Consider the following 18,647-nt stretch of genomic DNA (forward strand, 5'->3'; position numbering starts at 1 on the left):
CGCCAACCCTTTAGCAGTGCATGCACCCAGCAGGCCTGCTTCTCATGCCTACTGAGCGAGAACCTGAGGGACGGTTTCAGAAGACTGTGCCCCTAATTTCCTAGTTTCACTTTGGACACTACCCAGGGCTGGGACTGCCCAAAGTTCTCCTCTTCTGTGTAATAGACTGACATTTGGAAATATACACTTATTTTTCAGGACTCACTTTATAACTCTGTATTAAAAAAAATAGCATTAGTAAACTGGCTCACTAGGTATACTGGTTAATAAGTCTGATAGTAAAATAAAAAGTTGCCATGGTTTACGGTATGATAAAATGTTATTTTCCTAAGGTATTAATTATTTAAGTTAAATAATTAACTTAAGACATTTAAGTTAAATACAATGCCTAAAACATTCTGTACAAAGAACTTACAGATCACATTTACTTAATTAATAACAAATTACCTCAATTTTGAGTAAATCTAATCACAAATTACCTAGACTTGGAGACTGTATTTTCAAAGAACCGATGTATTAGGTAAATCATTTTGTATTGTAGGACTGTATAAATTTTACAGACAACATGCAGATTTTTTGTGCTAAAGGCAGAAGTAAAAAATTTAATATTAAGCAAAAAATTAGGTGGCAAGTATTTAAAAATCTCTGGTTATCAGGGCCCTAGTATTATAAGGAAGAATGTTTCCTGGCACTAGACCTATAAACATAAAAACCCAGCAAACATGAGCTGGGTATTGCTACACAATTCAGGATCTGAAAACACAATCCGTAAACCTGTGAACAGTGACAATTCTTTCCTCTACTAAACTAACACAGCCCTTCAGATGCCAACCGTTAGTTTTCTTACAAACCCTGACCACCCAACAAACTAAGGCAACCCCGTAATTGTGACTATGAGGCACGAGATAAAAACTGGTCCTGGAGACATATTCTTGAGTTCAGTAAATATTTATTGAGAAGTGGCATCTCCTGCTCTAGGGAGCTCATGACAGACAGACCCCTCACCTCCAAAGAGCTCACTCAATGAAGCAGAGCTGCTCAGCTCTCAGTCACTGCCAAAATTTAATTCATCCTTCAATATGTGCCAAGACACGGATTTCCTCTGTAAGGGCAAATAAGATTTAAAATTTTTCTTTTATTGTGGGAGGGAGAATGGCTCACATTAGGGTGTCCCTAGGTCAGAGGAAGACCTTGTGGAGTTGGTTCTCTCCTTCCTTCTGGGAACTGAACTTCGGTCTGCCAAACTTTGACCTGCTGAGCCTCTTCACCAGGTTCGAGTCCTCAAAATCCTTTCTTATACAAATCTTCCTGTAGATTGCTATGGGGGACTTTGGAAACATGTATGTAGTTGCCTTCTGATCCTGTGTCCAGTACTCTTCTCCCTCATACTTCTCCAACCCTACCGCAGGCCCCTCCATGGACTTCTCCAGCGACACTGCCAGGCTTCTCACTTTCTTTGCTTTTCTGGCAAGAGCCTGCCTAGCTTTGCTTCCCTGGTTCCTTTTCCACTTGTGACTAATGTTAATAGCTTCCTTAAAGTTCCCTCTTCATTTAGGACACCCGTTAGCAAAGTGGCAGGTCTGTAAGCTTGAGGTCATCTCTGCAACAATAGTTCTGGGTGTTGCTCAAAAATAGAATCCTCAAAAAGAATGGTTTAAGGAATTCTGTCTTAAAGCTTTATGAAGACACTTATCGATGAATGTGTAATTTACCTAAGGGTGCTTCTACAGTACTGTCAATTCTCACCGTGACACACTTGATTTCCCAAGATCATACCAAATAGAAGCTATTTGGTATGCAATAGCAACTTATACACATAATGGTTGGTTCTCATAATTTAAATTTTTGGTTTTATATAAAATTTAACTGTTCACTGAAATACCTATTAACTTCATCACAAATTATATACTTTAAAATTCAAACTATGTGCCCACAGGTGAGATGCTATCAAGCCAAATGCCTCTATGATCCATTATCCTTTTAAATTTTAAAATTAGAAAATACATTCCATTCTGGATTTTTAATTTTCCAAATATCTGTGAAGACAATTAGCAGACTCATCCTCTAGTTTTGCTGTTGATGTTTGTTTTTAAAGCATAGTCCATCTGTCACAGATGTACCCTTCTCTTCTGGTGAGGCAGCAGTATCCACTGTGTGACCTGTGGTTTCGTTCCCTCCACTTAAAGGCATTTTTTCCTCCCATGAAAAAAATGAGCAGGAAGGGACCAGAGTCAACTTTCCCTGTTTTGTTGATTCTTGGTGGTTTCATTGCATCGTGAATGCCTGATTTCAATCCTACAGCAATAGCAAGTATCAGTATTTATTCTGAAAGGCTGTGTATTCCAGGAAGCATATATTAGCAGCTTCCAACTCGGTCTCTAGGAATGATTCGCAGCTCTGAGCCATGCTTCAGAAAAACATTTCCTACACAAACAAACAAAAATTCAAAGTTAGGCGTCTAAAGAGGACGAGAAACATTGTCATCCCAGCAACGGGCACACAGCAAACGAGGTATTAGGAAGGAAGGATGCCCCAGAATCCTCAGAGCTGAGGCCCATTCTTCAAAGCCCTGACCCCACTGCTCTTCTACCCTCAGAGACCAGCAAGTGCTTAAACTGTAAGACACACCAGCTAATGCAGTAAGTGACATCAATCAATGGTGCCATCAGGGTAAAGTCACTACAAGGGCACTGTGATACTCTGATACTTGGGTTTGATCACCTGGTGAGATTACAATCAAGCTCAGTAACTGGGGCATATGACTCGGTTTCAAAGGGCAACACGTGAGAGTAAGCCAGCACTCAAATTAATATATGCTAATAAAACCTTAGAGAATCAAAAAGGCAAACCCATCTACTCTCAGATCATACAGGACACTTATGTAATACAGTGCCTCACAATTTTCAATAAACAAAAATTTCAATTTAAAGTATATACTCATGATCACTGATTACGTTTAAAAAATCTCCAATTGTAAATCACTCTTCACTTTCTAGATTTCACCAGTGGCCTACAAAGACAATATAATGTTTTATAAATCAATCCTCTCAATACAATTGTTTAGAAGCTAAGTGTTGCTCAAGAATGAGGCTACATTATATTAAATAGTACACCTTCAAAGCATTCTTTAATGCTCTGAGAGCAGAAGAGCAGCCCAAAGAACACATCTGGGGAAATACAGATGTCCCACAGTTTAAGAGCACCTTTACTAAAGGTAAGACACAATCATCCCAACGGCTGGCCAGGACGTCAACGTTTTGCACTGGCTCTCGTGTGATTATAACCTTTGAGATGTCAGTGGCTGTGGCTGTTTAAAAAAAAAATGGCACTACCACCGCTTGTTGGCACTTTTTGAAGGCTAACTATGGAATTCCAGAACTGAAGCAATCCACTGGCTACTTGGAAGAGGAGGGTCTCTCAGGACCTGGCAACACAATCTCACCTTCCCAATTCTTTGTTATGCACATTAATACTTTCAATTCCTAAATTGCTACTAACCAGGCTTGTATTACTTGTAGTGAAAACCATGGAAAATTAATATATACATAAATGAAACCAATTATCAATGAGTTACAAGTAGTCTGTCGCATAAGCTCTACATAGCTGTATCTTCTGAAAAATCCAATCTAGCTGAAATAAATAAAATATTCTGTTTCAGTGGGCACACAAGCAGACACTCACCAGCAGTCTGTGCAGGGTTTATTCCTATTCCATCTGGAAAAGAAATTGTAAATTATGTGAGTTATTTCTACAGCGAAAACAATTTAATAGTAACAAGAGACTTGCCAGAAGAGTGCAGCTATGGGAACAGGTAAAGGCTAACGACTTCAGCCCCAGAACACAGACGGCAACCTTTCAGGTGAGTCACCTGAGGACACCTCCCATGAGCACATGTTTATAGGCACTGCCAGATGAGACAAGAGGTCCTAAGGGCAATGATTCCCATACTCTCTATAGACAACTGTGTTTTCAATCCTACTTTACTGCACGTAGCGAACAGTGCCATCTCTTGTTTAAGCAAGAACCACATTAGGCCATCAGTCATTTCCACTGCTGGGTGTCATACAGTCTCCAAGATGAGAGAGGCCACAAGTCATTTTGTTCATGGTCTAGTGACACTGTGAATGTTTTAAACATTGCCACTGGAGAATCTATAACTTTCCAGGAAGTTGGCCAGCTTTCTTCAGTGTGACAACATGAGAAGAAGTAAGAAGTCAAGTCATACCTAAACTACACTGAGCTACTGCACCCCACTGCTTACCCTGGGTGGGCCTACCCGCATGGGACCCTTCCCATGTACAGCATTTTATACAGAGAAGATGTACAAGGGCTCCTCTCACACCTTATTCAATGGTTTACTATCTCACAAGACCAGCACCACTGGAATTGGTACCAGTGTTTGAAGGTATTCGGATTTTTTAACTGAATATATCCAAACTGAAAAACACTGAAAGCCTGTAAACCAGTTCCTCTTCGCACAGTTAAGGTATAGAGAAGTTACATTCCTGCTTAACTTTCTATACTCTAACATGCTTTCTGACACAACATTTATATATGTAAACCTTGCCAGAAAGGAAGCTGCCTGCAGTAATAATCCAGAGGGAGAGAGAAGGACACTAGATACTGGGAAGCTTCCCAAACGAGCAGAGTTCATCACATACAGTGCCCTCCATGCAAAGTTTTCCATTAAACGTAATGTTTAGGTTCACATACACCAGGGGTTTTGGGAATTCCAGTCGCAATGTCTTCAGCACTTAAGGTTTAAGGTTAATTCTTACCATTAGTAATAATTGCACTTGTAGCTGCAGGAACTTTAAACTAAAAGGGAGAAAAGAAAAAAGAAAACAAACAAACGTCAATACATTGGCATGGAACCATGAAAGACAGAATAAGAATGGAGCACCCCTATTATCACTCTATTTTCTTCAGAGTAAGCAACAACAGGTAAAAAGCAGGGTTACCGGAGTATGTAGCACCGTGTTAGAGCCTGGGCTAGACGGTAAGCCCAGGGACTGAGTCCCAGTATTGGGGGTGGGGTAGTGGAGGAAGGAAGAACTGAGGAATTGGCTTTATGTGGTACAGTTGACTGTCGCCACCACTGTAACAGGAAGATGAAGGCTCCCAAGTCACATCCTGGTGCCACTGGCCCAGATCAACCTACACTTCCAAGTGCTGTGGCCAGAGGTGCTTTGCAAACAATCCTGATAATTCCAGGTAGAAAACTCACTTATTAAAAACTGAAAATACCAATGTGTTAAAAAAAAAAAAAAAAGAAAACAAACTAGACACTTCAAAACAATCAATTTTTACTGAAAGTACACACACATACTCTTAGTATACCCAATTCAGGTGGATATAAAAGATCACCTCTTAAAAAAAAAACAATGCCATCACAGTTTTCATCTGTTGCATTAAACAGATGTGTCAGTTTATTCATCTCACTGTTTTCTAACTAGAAGATAGATTAACTTTACCTGGGCTTGGGACTACTTTAGCATAAGCCCAGTAATGAAAGAAAGGAAATGGGCTTGGGACTTCTTTAGCATAAACCCAGTAATGAAAGAAAGGAAAAAAGGGAAGGGGAGGGACACACTACGTGAAAATACACAAGGGACAAAAGCCAGAAAAATGCTAAACACATCCATAAAGACACTGTTAGAATCATACTTACTTCTTCTGCTGCAAACTTTAGCACTGCTGTGAAAGGCGTACTTTCAGGAACACTGAGACTGCAACAAGTAAAAAAGAATTTCATAAAGTTTATTTCATCACACATGGGTAAGTTATTTTGGGGGGGGGGTTTAAGGTCAGCCATTTTTAAGGCAGCATTATGTGCACTGATGCTGAAAACACTAGAAAAATCAAGACAAGGACCCAATCTCTGTGTGAAAACCAACAATCTGCAAGCAGAGTTCTTCCTACTCTTTCTTTTGATTTATGCATTTAAGGTTTATTTTATTTTATTTTATTTTATGTGCCTGGGTTTATGTGTGTACACCCGTGTGGAGGTGCCCACAGAGGGCAAGAGGGCATCAGATCCTTTGGAACTGGAATTTCAGGCAGCTGTGAGGCATCCTGTGGGTGCTAGAAATGAAAACAGCCCTCTGCAGAAGCAGCCAATCTCTTACACACAGAGCCATGGCTCTGCCCCGGCTGATACAAAGACATGGGCTGACCTTTAACTAGATCCACTTTTTCCTCCTTTTTTAAATACAGGGTGTCAGGCTGCCCTCAAACCCAAAGAGCTCTGCTTGCCTTTGCCTCACAAATGCTGGGATCACAGGTGTGCCAGTATGCTCAGGATGAGATGGCAATCAGCAATGCCAACCTCTCCCTGGTCCTCAGTCTACCTTACTGCCTCTCTGCTAAGTATTAAAAATTAAAAAAAAAAAAAAGCCTCGATTAGAGCACAAAATCCAGATACTTCTTAAGCAGAGAAAAACCAAAAAGCCAGTATTTCTCCTTAAGCTTTTCTATTTGTCATTACATAGGCCATGAATGTCTTAATATCAACTCCTGTCACACACTATTCATGGGTCTCGGCCTGGATTTTTCTTCTGCTGTCTCTGAATATAAGAGTCACACCACATTGTACTGACTTGCAAAAGTGCAAAGGAAACTTTTTTTGTGCTAGCGTTTTCCCTTCCAAATGTCATCTAATGACTAAAGTAGGTATCTTGTTTTCCTTTCTTTTATTTCCTTTGGTGGGGGAGGGGTAATCCGTAGTATGGCATAAAATAAAACAAAATTTTCTAGTAAGCTGGGAACGAAAAGGTTTAAAAGTTTTTGGTAGTACTCAAGTAGAACAGACTACACAAGTGCACACAGCTACACATGCGCTGAGCACACCTAACACTGAAGAGTCAACAAAATTCTTTCAGCTCAAGTCGTCTGATACTCCCGTGGTCCTGACACTGGCATTGGTCCACTGTCCTTTCCCTGCTCCTCCTCCTCATTCTTCTACATCACAGTCAGGCACCGCTGAGCACAGTCCGGTACAGAGGGAGAAAACACCAACCAGAGAAAGGTGCCCCGTGAGCCTACCCTAATCCCGAGCAGAGTAAAACAGGCTTTCACAACAGTGGTTAATGCTCTTTACAGTAAAGGTAAAGATAAGGGGGATGCCATGTCTGTTGCAGTAAAGTGAGGGAACTCACCACCTCTTCTTTTGACTGCGGGGAAAAGAAGTTTTGGAAATTTTGAAACAAAACAAAAATACTTTCTGAGAATAGGAAAATGAGAAAAATTTGGGGAGCACAGTAGAGTGCCAGTCATGATTTTTTTTTTTTTTCTCATAAAAATCTTTCATGGTATTGTAATTTTTCTCCAGGAACAGAGTTAAGTACAGAGAACACAAAGGGCTGGTTTTGGAGCTGGTGTTTCACCAGGCAAAATACCCTACAGATAGGTGGCTATCAGAATCCAGGATGCTTGCAAGAGAATGATTTAAAAAGACAGACTTTCATCTGCATAAGACATGAGTGGGCGCGGCACTAAGGAGGGAAGAGCGACAGATTAAAAAACAACTGGATAAATGATTAAAAGAAGCACTATCAAAGAAATACTTCGGTAAGTTATCTGGAGGAAAGGAATGTGGCTATCTGAAAATGATAGTTTGGAGCATGAGCAGTTACTGGAGAGATGAGGGATAAGGAGGCCATTCTAGGGATAGAAAGATATGGGAACAACAGGCCGAGAAGCTGAATGAATCAGAGGCAGAAAACTTCAGAAAGTTATGACAGCTGATATCTGCTCACTAAGCTAGCCTAGGTGCCACTACACAAATTACACATAAAATCTATGGTGATCCTGGTCTTTTGCCATTTAGCATAGGTCTTCCAAGTGCATAAGAAGACCGAGATGGCTAACCCGTGACAACCATCAATTCAACTGCTCGAGCATAAGGAAGGGACCGACAAGGATACGTGGCCCTACATCCACATTTCCCAACCCTGCTGAGCACTTTTTATGAAGATCCAAATGTGTGTGACTTTGAATTCAACACCGAGGCACCCAGTTGTTGAGTCATATACACGAACGAACAAACCCTGAAGTTTAACAGTGTTAGGTTCGGACCTGTCAAGAGTCCAGACTTAGGAGTCTTCCCTAACAGCTGGCAAAGGCCTTTAAGTCAAGTAAAAGGGACTGATGTAACCATTCTCGTCCAAAGTTCTTCCCATTGCACCTGCCCAGCCAGCGCACTCCGGGGCAGGAGGGCTGGTTTCTCAGCAGCAATACTGCACCCCTCCTCCTACACCCTCCTGTCCCGCCCAGGCCCGGCCGGCTCCAGCCACGCCTGTCACTCACACTTTGTACGGTAGCCGCGGGTCGGAAGTCAGTGTGATTTTAAAGGACACCTTCGACCTGAGGACGAGAACGAGAGGGCGTTAGGGTCGGGTCGGCCGGGGGACCAAGGTCGGGACGGAAGGACGGACACTTACATGATGGATCTGCCGCACACACTCCGCGCCCAACCGCCCGCCGCGCTTCCTCGATGGCCGGGAGCAGGGGCCTTCGCGGCCCACGTCGCCCTCCAGCGCGGCTGTCCACAGAGCGCCTGAAAATTGTGCCTGCGCTCACAGGCCACAGAAGACGGCTAGCCGATAGCCAGCAATTTAGTGTGAGTGTGTATCTATCGAGATGAAGTATAAATGATAGATAAAGAAGACGCATCTACTTTTGATTGTTTACTGACACATTTTTGGTCAGGCAGTATAATAGAGGTCAAACACAGTGGCCAGGAGGTCCCCACCGGCTGGTTACGGCGGAAGTAAGGCTTGTGAGGAAGCCGGACGTGGCTTCGGAACTGGAGGCGGGACTCAAGGCTGGGCGGATGAGGAAGCCTGCAGAGTTGCTAAGCAACCTACCAGCTCGCACTGATAGGTACTAGAGAAGCTGCCCTCAGCTGCTTTAATTAACGTTATTCTTTGATCTTTCTAACGTTCCTGTTAATGCGATTTACATTCCTTATAGTTTTCTCTTCGTATTTCACAGTTCGCTACCGACTTTTAAATAATTTCAAAAAAAAAAATAAAAGTTATTACGAGAATTATTCTGAGAGACCTGTCAGGGTCCAGAAGGAAAAATCTTTATCTCAGCACCAGAACGTCTTGGAGGAAAGAATCATCAGCACATTCCAGTAGTTCTTGATATGGGCAAATAGATTTAATTCGGATACAAGGTTGCCAATTAGGTACATTTATTCAGCGTGCCTACGAACCGTGAGCACCTGTGTTCACCAGGCGCTAAACCAAAGGTTGAGGCTCCTCTGTGCATCAGACGCTAAAACAGAGGCTAAACTCACTGTCTACACCAAACCACCAAAGGCTATGACCCCAAGCTGATAAGGCACGTGGGTGGCGGTCCTTTAGAATCTACCAAACCGGTTGTATTTCTATAGCGAGTTGGGGAGTGCTGTCTCTAATCTTTATCCCAAAGTAAACACAGAGGTAAAATAAGCGTTCCGTCTGACAATAACCACGCCTTTTAAAAGAAACGCCATAGTGGGTAGATGAAACCAGAAATAGGTACTGAATCAAAGGGGCAATGCAGTGAGTCTTTAGAATCGCAGGTAGGTTCTTCAGGAGAAATACTAATAGGTAAGGAGCCCCCATGGATATATTGGAACTGCTTCTCATCTTTCTTGCAGTTCTGTAGCTAGATGGTCTCTTCTGCTTTCTCCCAAAGGTGAGAATTCTGATGCTGACTATAGTAGCACTCCAATATTCTCCTGCTGTATGCCTTGAGGAGATATAGATTGACTTGCAGATTTGGCTATCAAGAGCAGTCTCTTCTAACAGGTAAAACTACAGAGTTAATGGGCATGACTAAAGTGCTGTCTATGAAGACAAAGTGGCATGCACCTCTCTACCTACTATTTATCTACCATCTATTTAAATAACACAAAATTAGAATACAAATTTTAGTCTGTGTCTAAGAATACATATTGTATATATTCAATAAAATTTGCATTCTCTTATCTAGTTTGGTTTCCACTCAAGTGTGAAACCATGTGACAAAATGCTGAAGAGAACACTGTGTTACATCTTGTATGGAAAGGTCTCCTGGCAGTCGGGAGCCGAGGAATACCACAGAGTCACACTGCACAACGAACCTCACTGGAGAGATTTATTGGGAGTAGAGTAGGGGGTGGGAAGAACCCAGGAGGGTGGTTGTCTCTGCTAGGTCAAAAAGCATCCAAGAACTGGCCAAAATGCAGGGTTTATATAGGGTTTCCTGTTTGTGGGGGATGGGGAGAACAGAGCTTTTCAGAGTGGTCTGAAATTAGAGGGATTATGTGGCCTGATCTTTGGGAAAGCTCAGGGATGTGGGCTTTTTCTGTAGGTCTGGGCCTGGTTACTCTGCCATCTCAGGGCTGGGAATAGTAGTTAGGGCCAGGAGGGAAGTCTGAGTGGGTGCATGGTCTGTGGAGCTCCTCAAGGGCTAAAGGCCAGCCACAAGGGGTCCCAGCTGCCACAGTAGTCTAGGAGCCTGGCAGCCTAAGGTCTACAGGTGTGGAGCTTACAAGGAGCCTGTGAGCATGGCAGGGAAAGCCCTCCTGACAATCAAGTTGATGTGAGTAGCCAATAAACATAGGTTGTTCAGAGTTTCTGTTATATGTCCACAACACAGTGAAAGCAAGATTCAACCCCTAATAGTACAGACTTCAATACTCAGCTATTGATGCCCCTTCAGCAATACTGCACTGTATCAAAAGCACTCTATTTTTTCTTTCAGGTTCCAAAGACACACCTGAGGCTGGCATGTTGCAGGCAGTTTTGGAACAGATTGTGGGAGGGCATACATGAGCCTCCTTCCAACAGGCTAGACCTCTCTCCTAACCAAAGCAAGCTGCTGATTTGGCTCTCCTAAGTTATGTGTGTAGCATTTGCTTCTTCTGCCACCCTCCAAATTAGACTACAGATTCCAGAGTCTGTCTCTTCAACTGCTCCTTCACCTCCTCTAACCACCCTTCTCACCTACTTGTTAAGTGTCCTTTCTTGGTCTCTTGGGCCTCAGCTCAGAGGAGGTCTCTATTCCTCTCTTGCCCCTTTCCACCTCCTCTCATGACCTGGTTCCGTCTGGATCCTTCCAGATGTCTTTGGCTGAACTCTCCCTTATAGCTACAACAAGACTCTTCTCTGTAACAATACCTACGCGTGGTCATGGCTTCATTTTTATCCAGTTGTCAAAAGATACTGAGAAGCACCTACTTGTAGCTGCTTAGAACTCTTTCCTACTTTAATTCCTCCTGGCTGCCACCACATATTTGTATCCTCCGAAAGGCCATTTCTAGAGCCCTGTGAGTTTCCTCTTGATGCTAGAAAGGACATTCAAAGTTCTGTTCATAATATTTTGCTTATCAAGCCATTTTCAATTGGAAAATTTTATAACAGAAGAGGGACCCTCTAATTTGCTGAAAATTTAAAATCCTAAAGTAACTTTGATGAATAAAAACAGAAGCAGACTCTAAAGTGAATTTTAAGTGATGCTTAGAAAATTTAGTGTTTTAAGACAACAGACAAGCTAGGCATGGTGATACACACTTGTAATCCCAGCTCTTGCGGAGGCAGAGGCAGGCAGAGCTCTGAGTTTGAGGCCAGCCTGCTCTACAAAGCGAGTCTAGGACAGTCAAGCCTACCCAGAGAAACCCTGTCTCGAAAAACCAAGCCAAACCAAACCAAACAACAACAACAACAAAAACCCACAAAACAACAACAACAACAACAAAAAATACCAAAACCAGACAGCATAAATGGATTAATGTGTCTGGGAGAAAACCAATTAGTATCACAGAGCGCCATAAATGCCCGCAGAAGTAAACAGAGTGACTACACTACATCTCATTGAAGGCCAACAAAACATGGCAATGCTGTGTTTGTAAAAGCATAGGAAACCTTCCTTATTAGAAAAGAATCAAGGACCAGCGCTGTAGCTGTCTGGGACATGTAGAAAGCATGAGGCCCTGACTTCAGTTCCCCAGCACACACAATGGCTATGAACAACAACAACAAATGCAGGGTCAGTACGAAATCAAGTCCACATTGCTAAATAGAAGGTATGAGTAAAGTAGCTGTGAAAGGGAAATTCTAGAAGACAGTCCAAGCCCTGTTCCTGTTTGTGCAACCTGACGAGCTATACTGAAACCCTGGCCCCAGTTTTCATGATAAAGCTAGTAGGTTTGCTCTCCCTACAAAATAAGCCAATTCAGGCCAAATTAAAGAAAAAAAAAAAGGCAGGTTTATTCAGAGTAGCTCAGGGACTGATTCATTGGTCTCAGAGAAGGAGTTCAAGGAAATTGCCATGCAGACAGAGAAGGGAGGCAGAGAAAGAGAGCATGCACATGCAGGGAGAGAGATGCAGAGAGAGAGAGAGAGAGAGAGAGAGAGGGAGAGAAAGAGAAAGCACCAAAATGTCTGGGAAAAATCTCTGACAGAGGGAAAGCCTGGCCTCTGGGCTGGAGAGTGGGATATGCCAGCCACACCCTATAATAGGGGTGCTGAAAGAACCTGGAGCCCAGGTCTGCTTTGATACATTAAATAGGCACGTCATCTGCTTGTCTCCCTCTGAAGCCCAAAAGCTTCAATTAAAGAAAGAGGTAGGGAGAGAGAAAATCTTCAGTGATTGACAGCCATAACAATCATGGGACCTGGAACAGGAAATTTTTGGGATGGAAGATCCTATTACAGGTCAGTTCTTCTGCTGTTTCAGTGTCAAATACCCACAGAGGCTGGTATGCTGGTCTTATCAGGAGGGCCAGATGTTCTGCGTGGGGGATTCCTTACCATACCATCCTTTTGAGAGACCAAGGAATTAAAAATTCGTTTTTATGTTATTGGATTAAAGTTTAACACACAAAGACCAGACACGTCCAGCCACCTGCGGGGAGGAACCAGCCATACTGCATTCCTTCCTGCCCACTAGAGATAGAGTTGCTAGGAAACCGGCCCAGATCACCCCTCTCCCCTAGCAACATCCAAACAAAGGAAGCCAGGTTTTGGCACCTTCCCACAGCCAATCAGTTTAAAATGCAACATCCCCTTTTATGTTTCAACCAATAGACACTTGCCAGGCTGAAATTTCCCTGCTTTAGGTATGCTGGGAGGGACTGGGACCTATAAATCACCCTCTTCTCCCTGAGCTCAGGCTCTACTCCCAACCACTGAGTGGGTGAGGGTGTGGGCCCTAGATGGAGCTTGTAATAAAAAGACCCTACCACGTTTGCATCAGAATCGGCTCTTTGGTGGTCTTTGTGGTCCATCAGATTTGGGCATAACATTTTGGACTTATTTTTCAGAGCTTTCTGGATCCTGGTAATTCACAGGTGTTCTCAGTTAAGTCAACTCTCTTGTCCAGAGTTTCTCAGCCTATCTGAGGCTTTTAGGTCATTAACTCTTAATACTCAATAGTTTTCTCCCCTCAATAATCCACTGAAACTCATTGGGATAGAATAATAATTCAAAGTTCATCAAAACCTACCTTTCTATCAGTTATGTAAATTACTGAGAACCAATAGTCTTCCAGAGACCAGGATCTCTTACCTGGGAAAGGTAGAACATCAAACAGAATGTTGTTGGCCACATGTCCTGCTCTGTGCTCCCTTTCCTGACTCTTTCCCAAGAATCAGAGAGACTGCTTGAAGGCTTGTGCTATTGCCAGACTGGGAGTTAGACAGATTCCCTGGGGGGCAGATAGATAGGGAAGAGGAACAACTAGGTAATAAAGATGGTGAATTTCCAAAATGGCTGGCTTCTCCTCCTCCTTTGACCTGAAACAAACACATGGCATGGTAAAACAAAAGTCTTTGGGCTTTTCTACCTTCAGGCCCCCTGCTGATAGACTGTTGTAACAAGTTCAAGTCCATTATCAAGATATGTCACACAATGTTTGTGGGCCAATCAGCTGTCATGTCTTTTTTCAAACTGACCAACTCCAATTTATGGGAGGAAGACCCTTCAGAGACTTAAAAAACAAAAACAAAAACAAAAACAAAAACAAAAACAAAAACAAAAAAAAAAACACAGTCCTTGAAATGAAACTAGATTTTCAGCTTCACAAATCTCCCCCTTGCTCTAAGGAGGGTCTTTTCCTCTTTCTGCTACATATGTGTGTATCCTCACCCCCAATAAGAGCCTCTCTCCAACTGCTGGTTCTGTGCTCCGTCTTTTGTGGTGTTAGAGACTTCTCCACTGCTACCTCTCCCATTCAAGGGCTTTCCTCCCTTTTAATTCTTTAGCTGGCAGAGAAAAAACAAACCCTATCTAGAACCTTAGATGGTAACACCATGCTGGTTGTAAACAGGATTTCTATGAGATTACAGATGACCTTGCTCAGCTTGTGGGCCAGCATAGAAAAGAATGTCTGTTGAGACAGCTAGTCTTACCTTAAGATACTGTTTCACCTTGGGCAAACAATGCTAGGAATGAGGGACCCCAGGAAAGCTGTCCCACTTGAGTTGCAACCACTTCTTCATTCCCAAGCCTGTGCCTCCTCTATAATGGCTTTCCCCTCTGGCAGACCTTCAGTTTCCTGAGAAAAGAGACACTGTCCCTCAATGTGTGTGCCAACAAACACAGACCCATCTGTTTAAGGTCAGACTCTGGCCTCTTTCTGCATTCTGGCTCTTGATGCTGCCTCAGAAATCTTACAACCCACACCCTTAGAAAATATGAGACCCCCTACTTCTTTCTACTTGTAGGTCTTGATTTACCTCTGTTCAGAGTCCCACCATTCTGTTTGTCTATGGTGCAGGGGCTTGAACTCTCCTCAGTCCCCCATGCCATGCTATGATCTACCTGTCCAGGAAGTTAAAACTCTTCTAACAAACTCATCCCTAACAATCCATCCTGGAGTGTTTGAACTCAAACCCGATAAATTTCTGTAGTTTGGTGTCAAAAAACTTCTCCAAGAGGAGCATTGGTCTAGTGGACAGAAGTGCTAGGGAATGTGGAAATGCTGTGTTGATAGTAAAGTAATAGAAGGTTCTTTTACTGGTGCCTGGAAGTCCAACTACAAGCCAAGAGAGACAACTGGATAGAGGAGACACTCCTATTCAAATTCAGCTTTAGGAAATGGGATTAAGACTACACATCTCATAGAAAAGCAGTCCCTCATCTTCTAAGGGGTAGAGAGTGGTTCTCAGAGGGTTTTAATTGGTGGTAGGGTATATGGAAAATTCTCATGCTTGGAAAAATTCCTTTTTCTTGTGGTAATGCCTTGAAGGGCAGAGACTTTCTCCTATGGTCTCTGGAGTTTTCTTATTAGCATACTAATAGGTAAATGAAGGATGTCTCTGAAAGTTAGAATAAAAAATGAGGAGGATTAGGTTACAAGTGAATACTGGAGAGTCTGGAAAAGAGCTTTGTTTAATTTGCAAATCAACCTTCAGATAAGAGAAGCTATTGCTTCCTGATAAGGTTCTTCTTCATTTTTTTTTAATAAATTCATTTTTATTTTCCATATAATTTGTAGTCTTCTGTATTACAGTTGGAATGTTAACATTCCTGTAAACCAAAAAGCACAATAGAGTGCAGGTGTTTTCAAAGCCTGGGGTGCTGACCATGGTAACTAAAGGAGAAAAAATATTGTTTGCAGGTACCAATTTGAAATATCACAGAATTCCAACCTATCTTTCTTACAACAGACATTTTAATTATAAAAATCAGGGCTTTAACAGTCTTATATAATGATTCTTTTCTCTCTAGATATTGCAGAGAACCTGCTACCTTCATGGTTTCCCTAAGTTTCTCCATGGAGATCTTGGTGCTTTTGTTGAGGACAGAGCTCCGGGCTGTTCCAGGACAGCTTTAATCTTTGGATAGCTCATAGGATGGCAATAACTCTTTGCTGTGCAGGACAGTAATGACCTTTTGCTCTCAGATTCAGAAGATCCAAAAGTTTACTGTGGATGAGGAACTTAAAAGGCAGGCCTATCTTGGTGAGGGAGACAAAGAGTTGGAGTCAATTATCTAGTGTCCTGATTGTCCACAATTCAGGCAGGGCCCTGACAGTGGGGGAGGCATGGGGCAGTTTTGCTTGGTGGTTAGCATTACCACAATCCAGGTGGAGTTGGTTTTTTGGTAGTAGACCTTAGGGTTGCTTCTAAAAGCTGGTATTTTTGTTTATGATGGGAAGTTTTTTCCCTAGTAAATATTATAAATGCCATATTCAGCAGATCTCTGAAGAGTTTGAGGGCCATTATTAAGTATACCTGATTTTAAACAAACTTAACTTATTTTTAGTCACTTGTTTACTTGTTTTAGACTCAACCTTGAACACATATACAGAAGATAAATATAGCTTGTTCTTCTAAATAAATTACATTTGTACTTAGCATGACTGTAGACATAGTTTTGAGCATATTAAAGAATTTGATCATTTATAAGGCAACTGATCATTAACTTGCATGTCCTAATTATCTTTAATAGTTCACAGCAAGTTAGCAGCTTTTACAAGATTAGGAATTTATAGTTTTAGGCCTGTTAAATTAACTTTACTTTTTATTTATTTATCTATTCATTTATTTATTTTCTTGGAATTTTATAGGTCTCCTGCAATGGCCATACACATCATGAGTGAAAGAAAGTTCACATTTCAACAAGAGTTTTGAATATCCATCACCTTGAATGAGGGAACATTTTTTGTGCCCATCCTAACTTTTATAGAAATTCTTTTTGATTGAAAATTTAAATAAGATGAGACATAGCAATAACAAATAAATTTATATTTTTGTATTGTTTTTTCCTTAAGGAAAAATATCTTAGACAACATCTGGAGCTCTTATTTCAGTATATATAACAGCTTTACCATTGTTGCATAGGTAGATCCCTCCTTATTCTTAGTTTTCTTTATAGATTTTTAAACTGTATCTGGTGAACTTACAAGTGTAAGGTACAGAAAGCTTATATAATAGTCTTACAAATCTTGAGATAAGTTTATATTTCAGGTTTTAGAGAGTTAAATAAAGCCAAGAAAATACCAGTAGACATTACTGGTATTTATCTCATATTGTATACATTATAGCTGTTTTAAAGCAAACAGTATCTTTTACTGGGCAGTTCTTTTTTTGCTCTCTTTTTCTCTTACCAGAGTCAGATAGCCTTTTGACCTAGACAGAGATTTGAGGAAACTTTTAAACAACCAAGTTTGGGAGAGGTAGACTGTAACTCAACTCCAGAGTCAGTTTTTTAATAAAGTAGAACAGTATAAAACTATATTATCCATACCCAAAAGACATCAGAATCCCTTCAAAACTGAATCAAGTGACCAGAACACATAAACAAAGAAAGCTTAGAGACAGATTTTCTAGGACTTAAACAGCAGGCTTCATTGAGTCAACGGGAGGGATGAAGACTGAACAAACTATAGGAGAGAGCTGGAAGACAGAATTCCAACAAATAAAAAATACAAACTAATAATAATCAAACAAAAGCCAGCCACCATGCTCTCATTCAACAAAGCAGATTAACAACTGAGGGCATCCTGGGGTGGAAAGTCACCTTACCAAAATGTCAATAAAGCTTCCTCTGATGACATGGAACCCTAGGTTGATCACCCAGAAGTCACACAAAAGGGGGCACTTACCAGAATTCAGAAGACCAGAGCATAGAAGGTTCAGAAGGTCAAATCAGGGTATCCGTCTTAGGAAGAGCATGGATCCCAGACAAGCCCCCAAATGTTGTAGCTGGGCTGTTCTCACCCAAGAGAAGGAGATCTGGTGTAGCTCTTTATGAATTTGAAGTTTTTATTGAGCCAGTCAGACCCACTCTGCGACATGCACTCTTGTGACTACAAGTCTAGAAGTGGCCGCAAGCTGAGTGAGCTACAAGTTTATAGCTCTTGTTGATGTAGCTGTGATGACTGTTTGCAAGAATGACAAGATGAGAACTTTTAATTAGAATAGAGCACAATTGTATTACCATGGTATTTCTATTTGATTGGGGATTAGAAAGTTTTGTGGTTATAGAAGCGGTAAAATGCATGTTAGCAAAAGTTCCTGAAAGAACTGTTCATATCTAAGGGTCAGGCTGACCTCTGTTTTATTCTGAAGTCAGGTCAGAATTTAGCAAATATGTTACTTACTTTATCAGGACAGCATAACTGCTGTGAGATTATTACAGCTTGCTCTTGCTTCTGTAAATCCACTTATCACTGTGTCCAGGGAATAAGACAGATCCTTTCTTGATGTGTGCAGGGGAAGAGAGACAAGTTCCTCCCAAAGCTGTGGGGAGAGAAGCAGTTTCTCACACAGCTGAAAATTCCACAGAAATGAGATAATTGTGGTCTTCACCTTTAAAAACCTTTCCATTAGCTCCTTCGGGGCAGCACACCTATGATTTGGCTTTAAGATTATCTCCTTGCTAGCAGTTTTTAGTAAATTATGCTAATTACAATTTGGATTGAGTCTATTGTCTTTTCCAGTGGTCTCAAACTCTATATTACAAGGATTAGGGCATAAGTAATTTCTATAACTCATACAAAAGCATTTATATAAGGTGGAAAATACTACCATAGCCATTTCAGAAATAAAAAAAAAAAATCTAACAAAGAACAAGTGTGTGTTTCTTTCCTTCCTTCCTTCCTTCTTTCCTTCCTTCCTTCCTTTCTTTCTTTCTTTCTTTCTTTCTTTCTTTCTTTCTTTCTTTCTT

General features: G+C 41.5%; 1 protein-coding gene across 1 annotated transcript; it reads right to left on the reverse strand.

Moving 5' to 3' along the window:
• Positions 1-929: 929 nt before the first annotated feature.
• Ufm1 (ubiquitin fold modifier 1) lies at positions 930-8,551 on the reverse strand. Its single transcript, XM_055596888.1, has 6 exons — positions 8,442-8,551; positions 8,308-8,364; positions 5,672-5,729; positions 4,779-4,818; positions 3,682-3,714; positions 930-2,424 (listed from the first exon to the last, which is right to left on the reverse strand). Coding segments are annotated over exons 1-6 (258 nt in total). The 5' UTR covers positions 8,444-8,551; the 3' UTR covers positions 930-2,356.
• Positions 8,552-18,647: the final 10,096 nt, after the last annotated feature.

This window comes from Psammomys obesus, unplaced genomic scaffold (genome assembly GCF_907164565.1).
Source record: "Psammomys obesus unplaced genomic scaffold, mPsaObe1.curated_primary_1811, whole genome shotgun sequence".
Lineage (NCBI taxonomy): Eukaryota > Metazoa > Chordata > Mammalia > Rodentia > Muridae > Psammomys > Psammomys obesus.

What these genes read in the sequence shown, in the direction of transcription:
- Ufm1 (XM_055596888.1), bottom strand. An exon ending in AAGTGCAATTATTACTAATG is followed by an intron (nt 3,715 to 4,778) that starts GTAAGAATTAAC and finishes TTTCTTTTCCAG; the next exon opens with ATGGAATAGGAATAAACCCT. An exon ending in AAACCCTGCACAGACTGCTG is followed by an intron (nt 2,425 to 3,681) that starts GTGAGTGTCTGC and finishes TTGTTTGTGTAG; the next exon opens with GAAATGTTTTTCTGAAGCAT.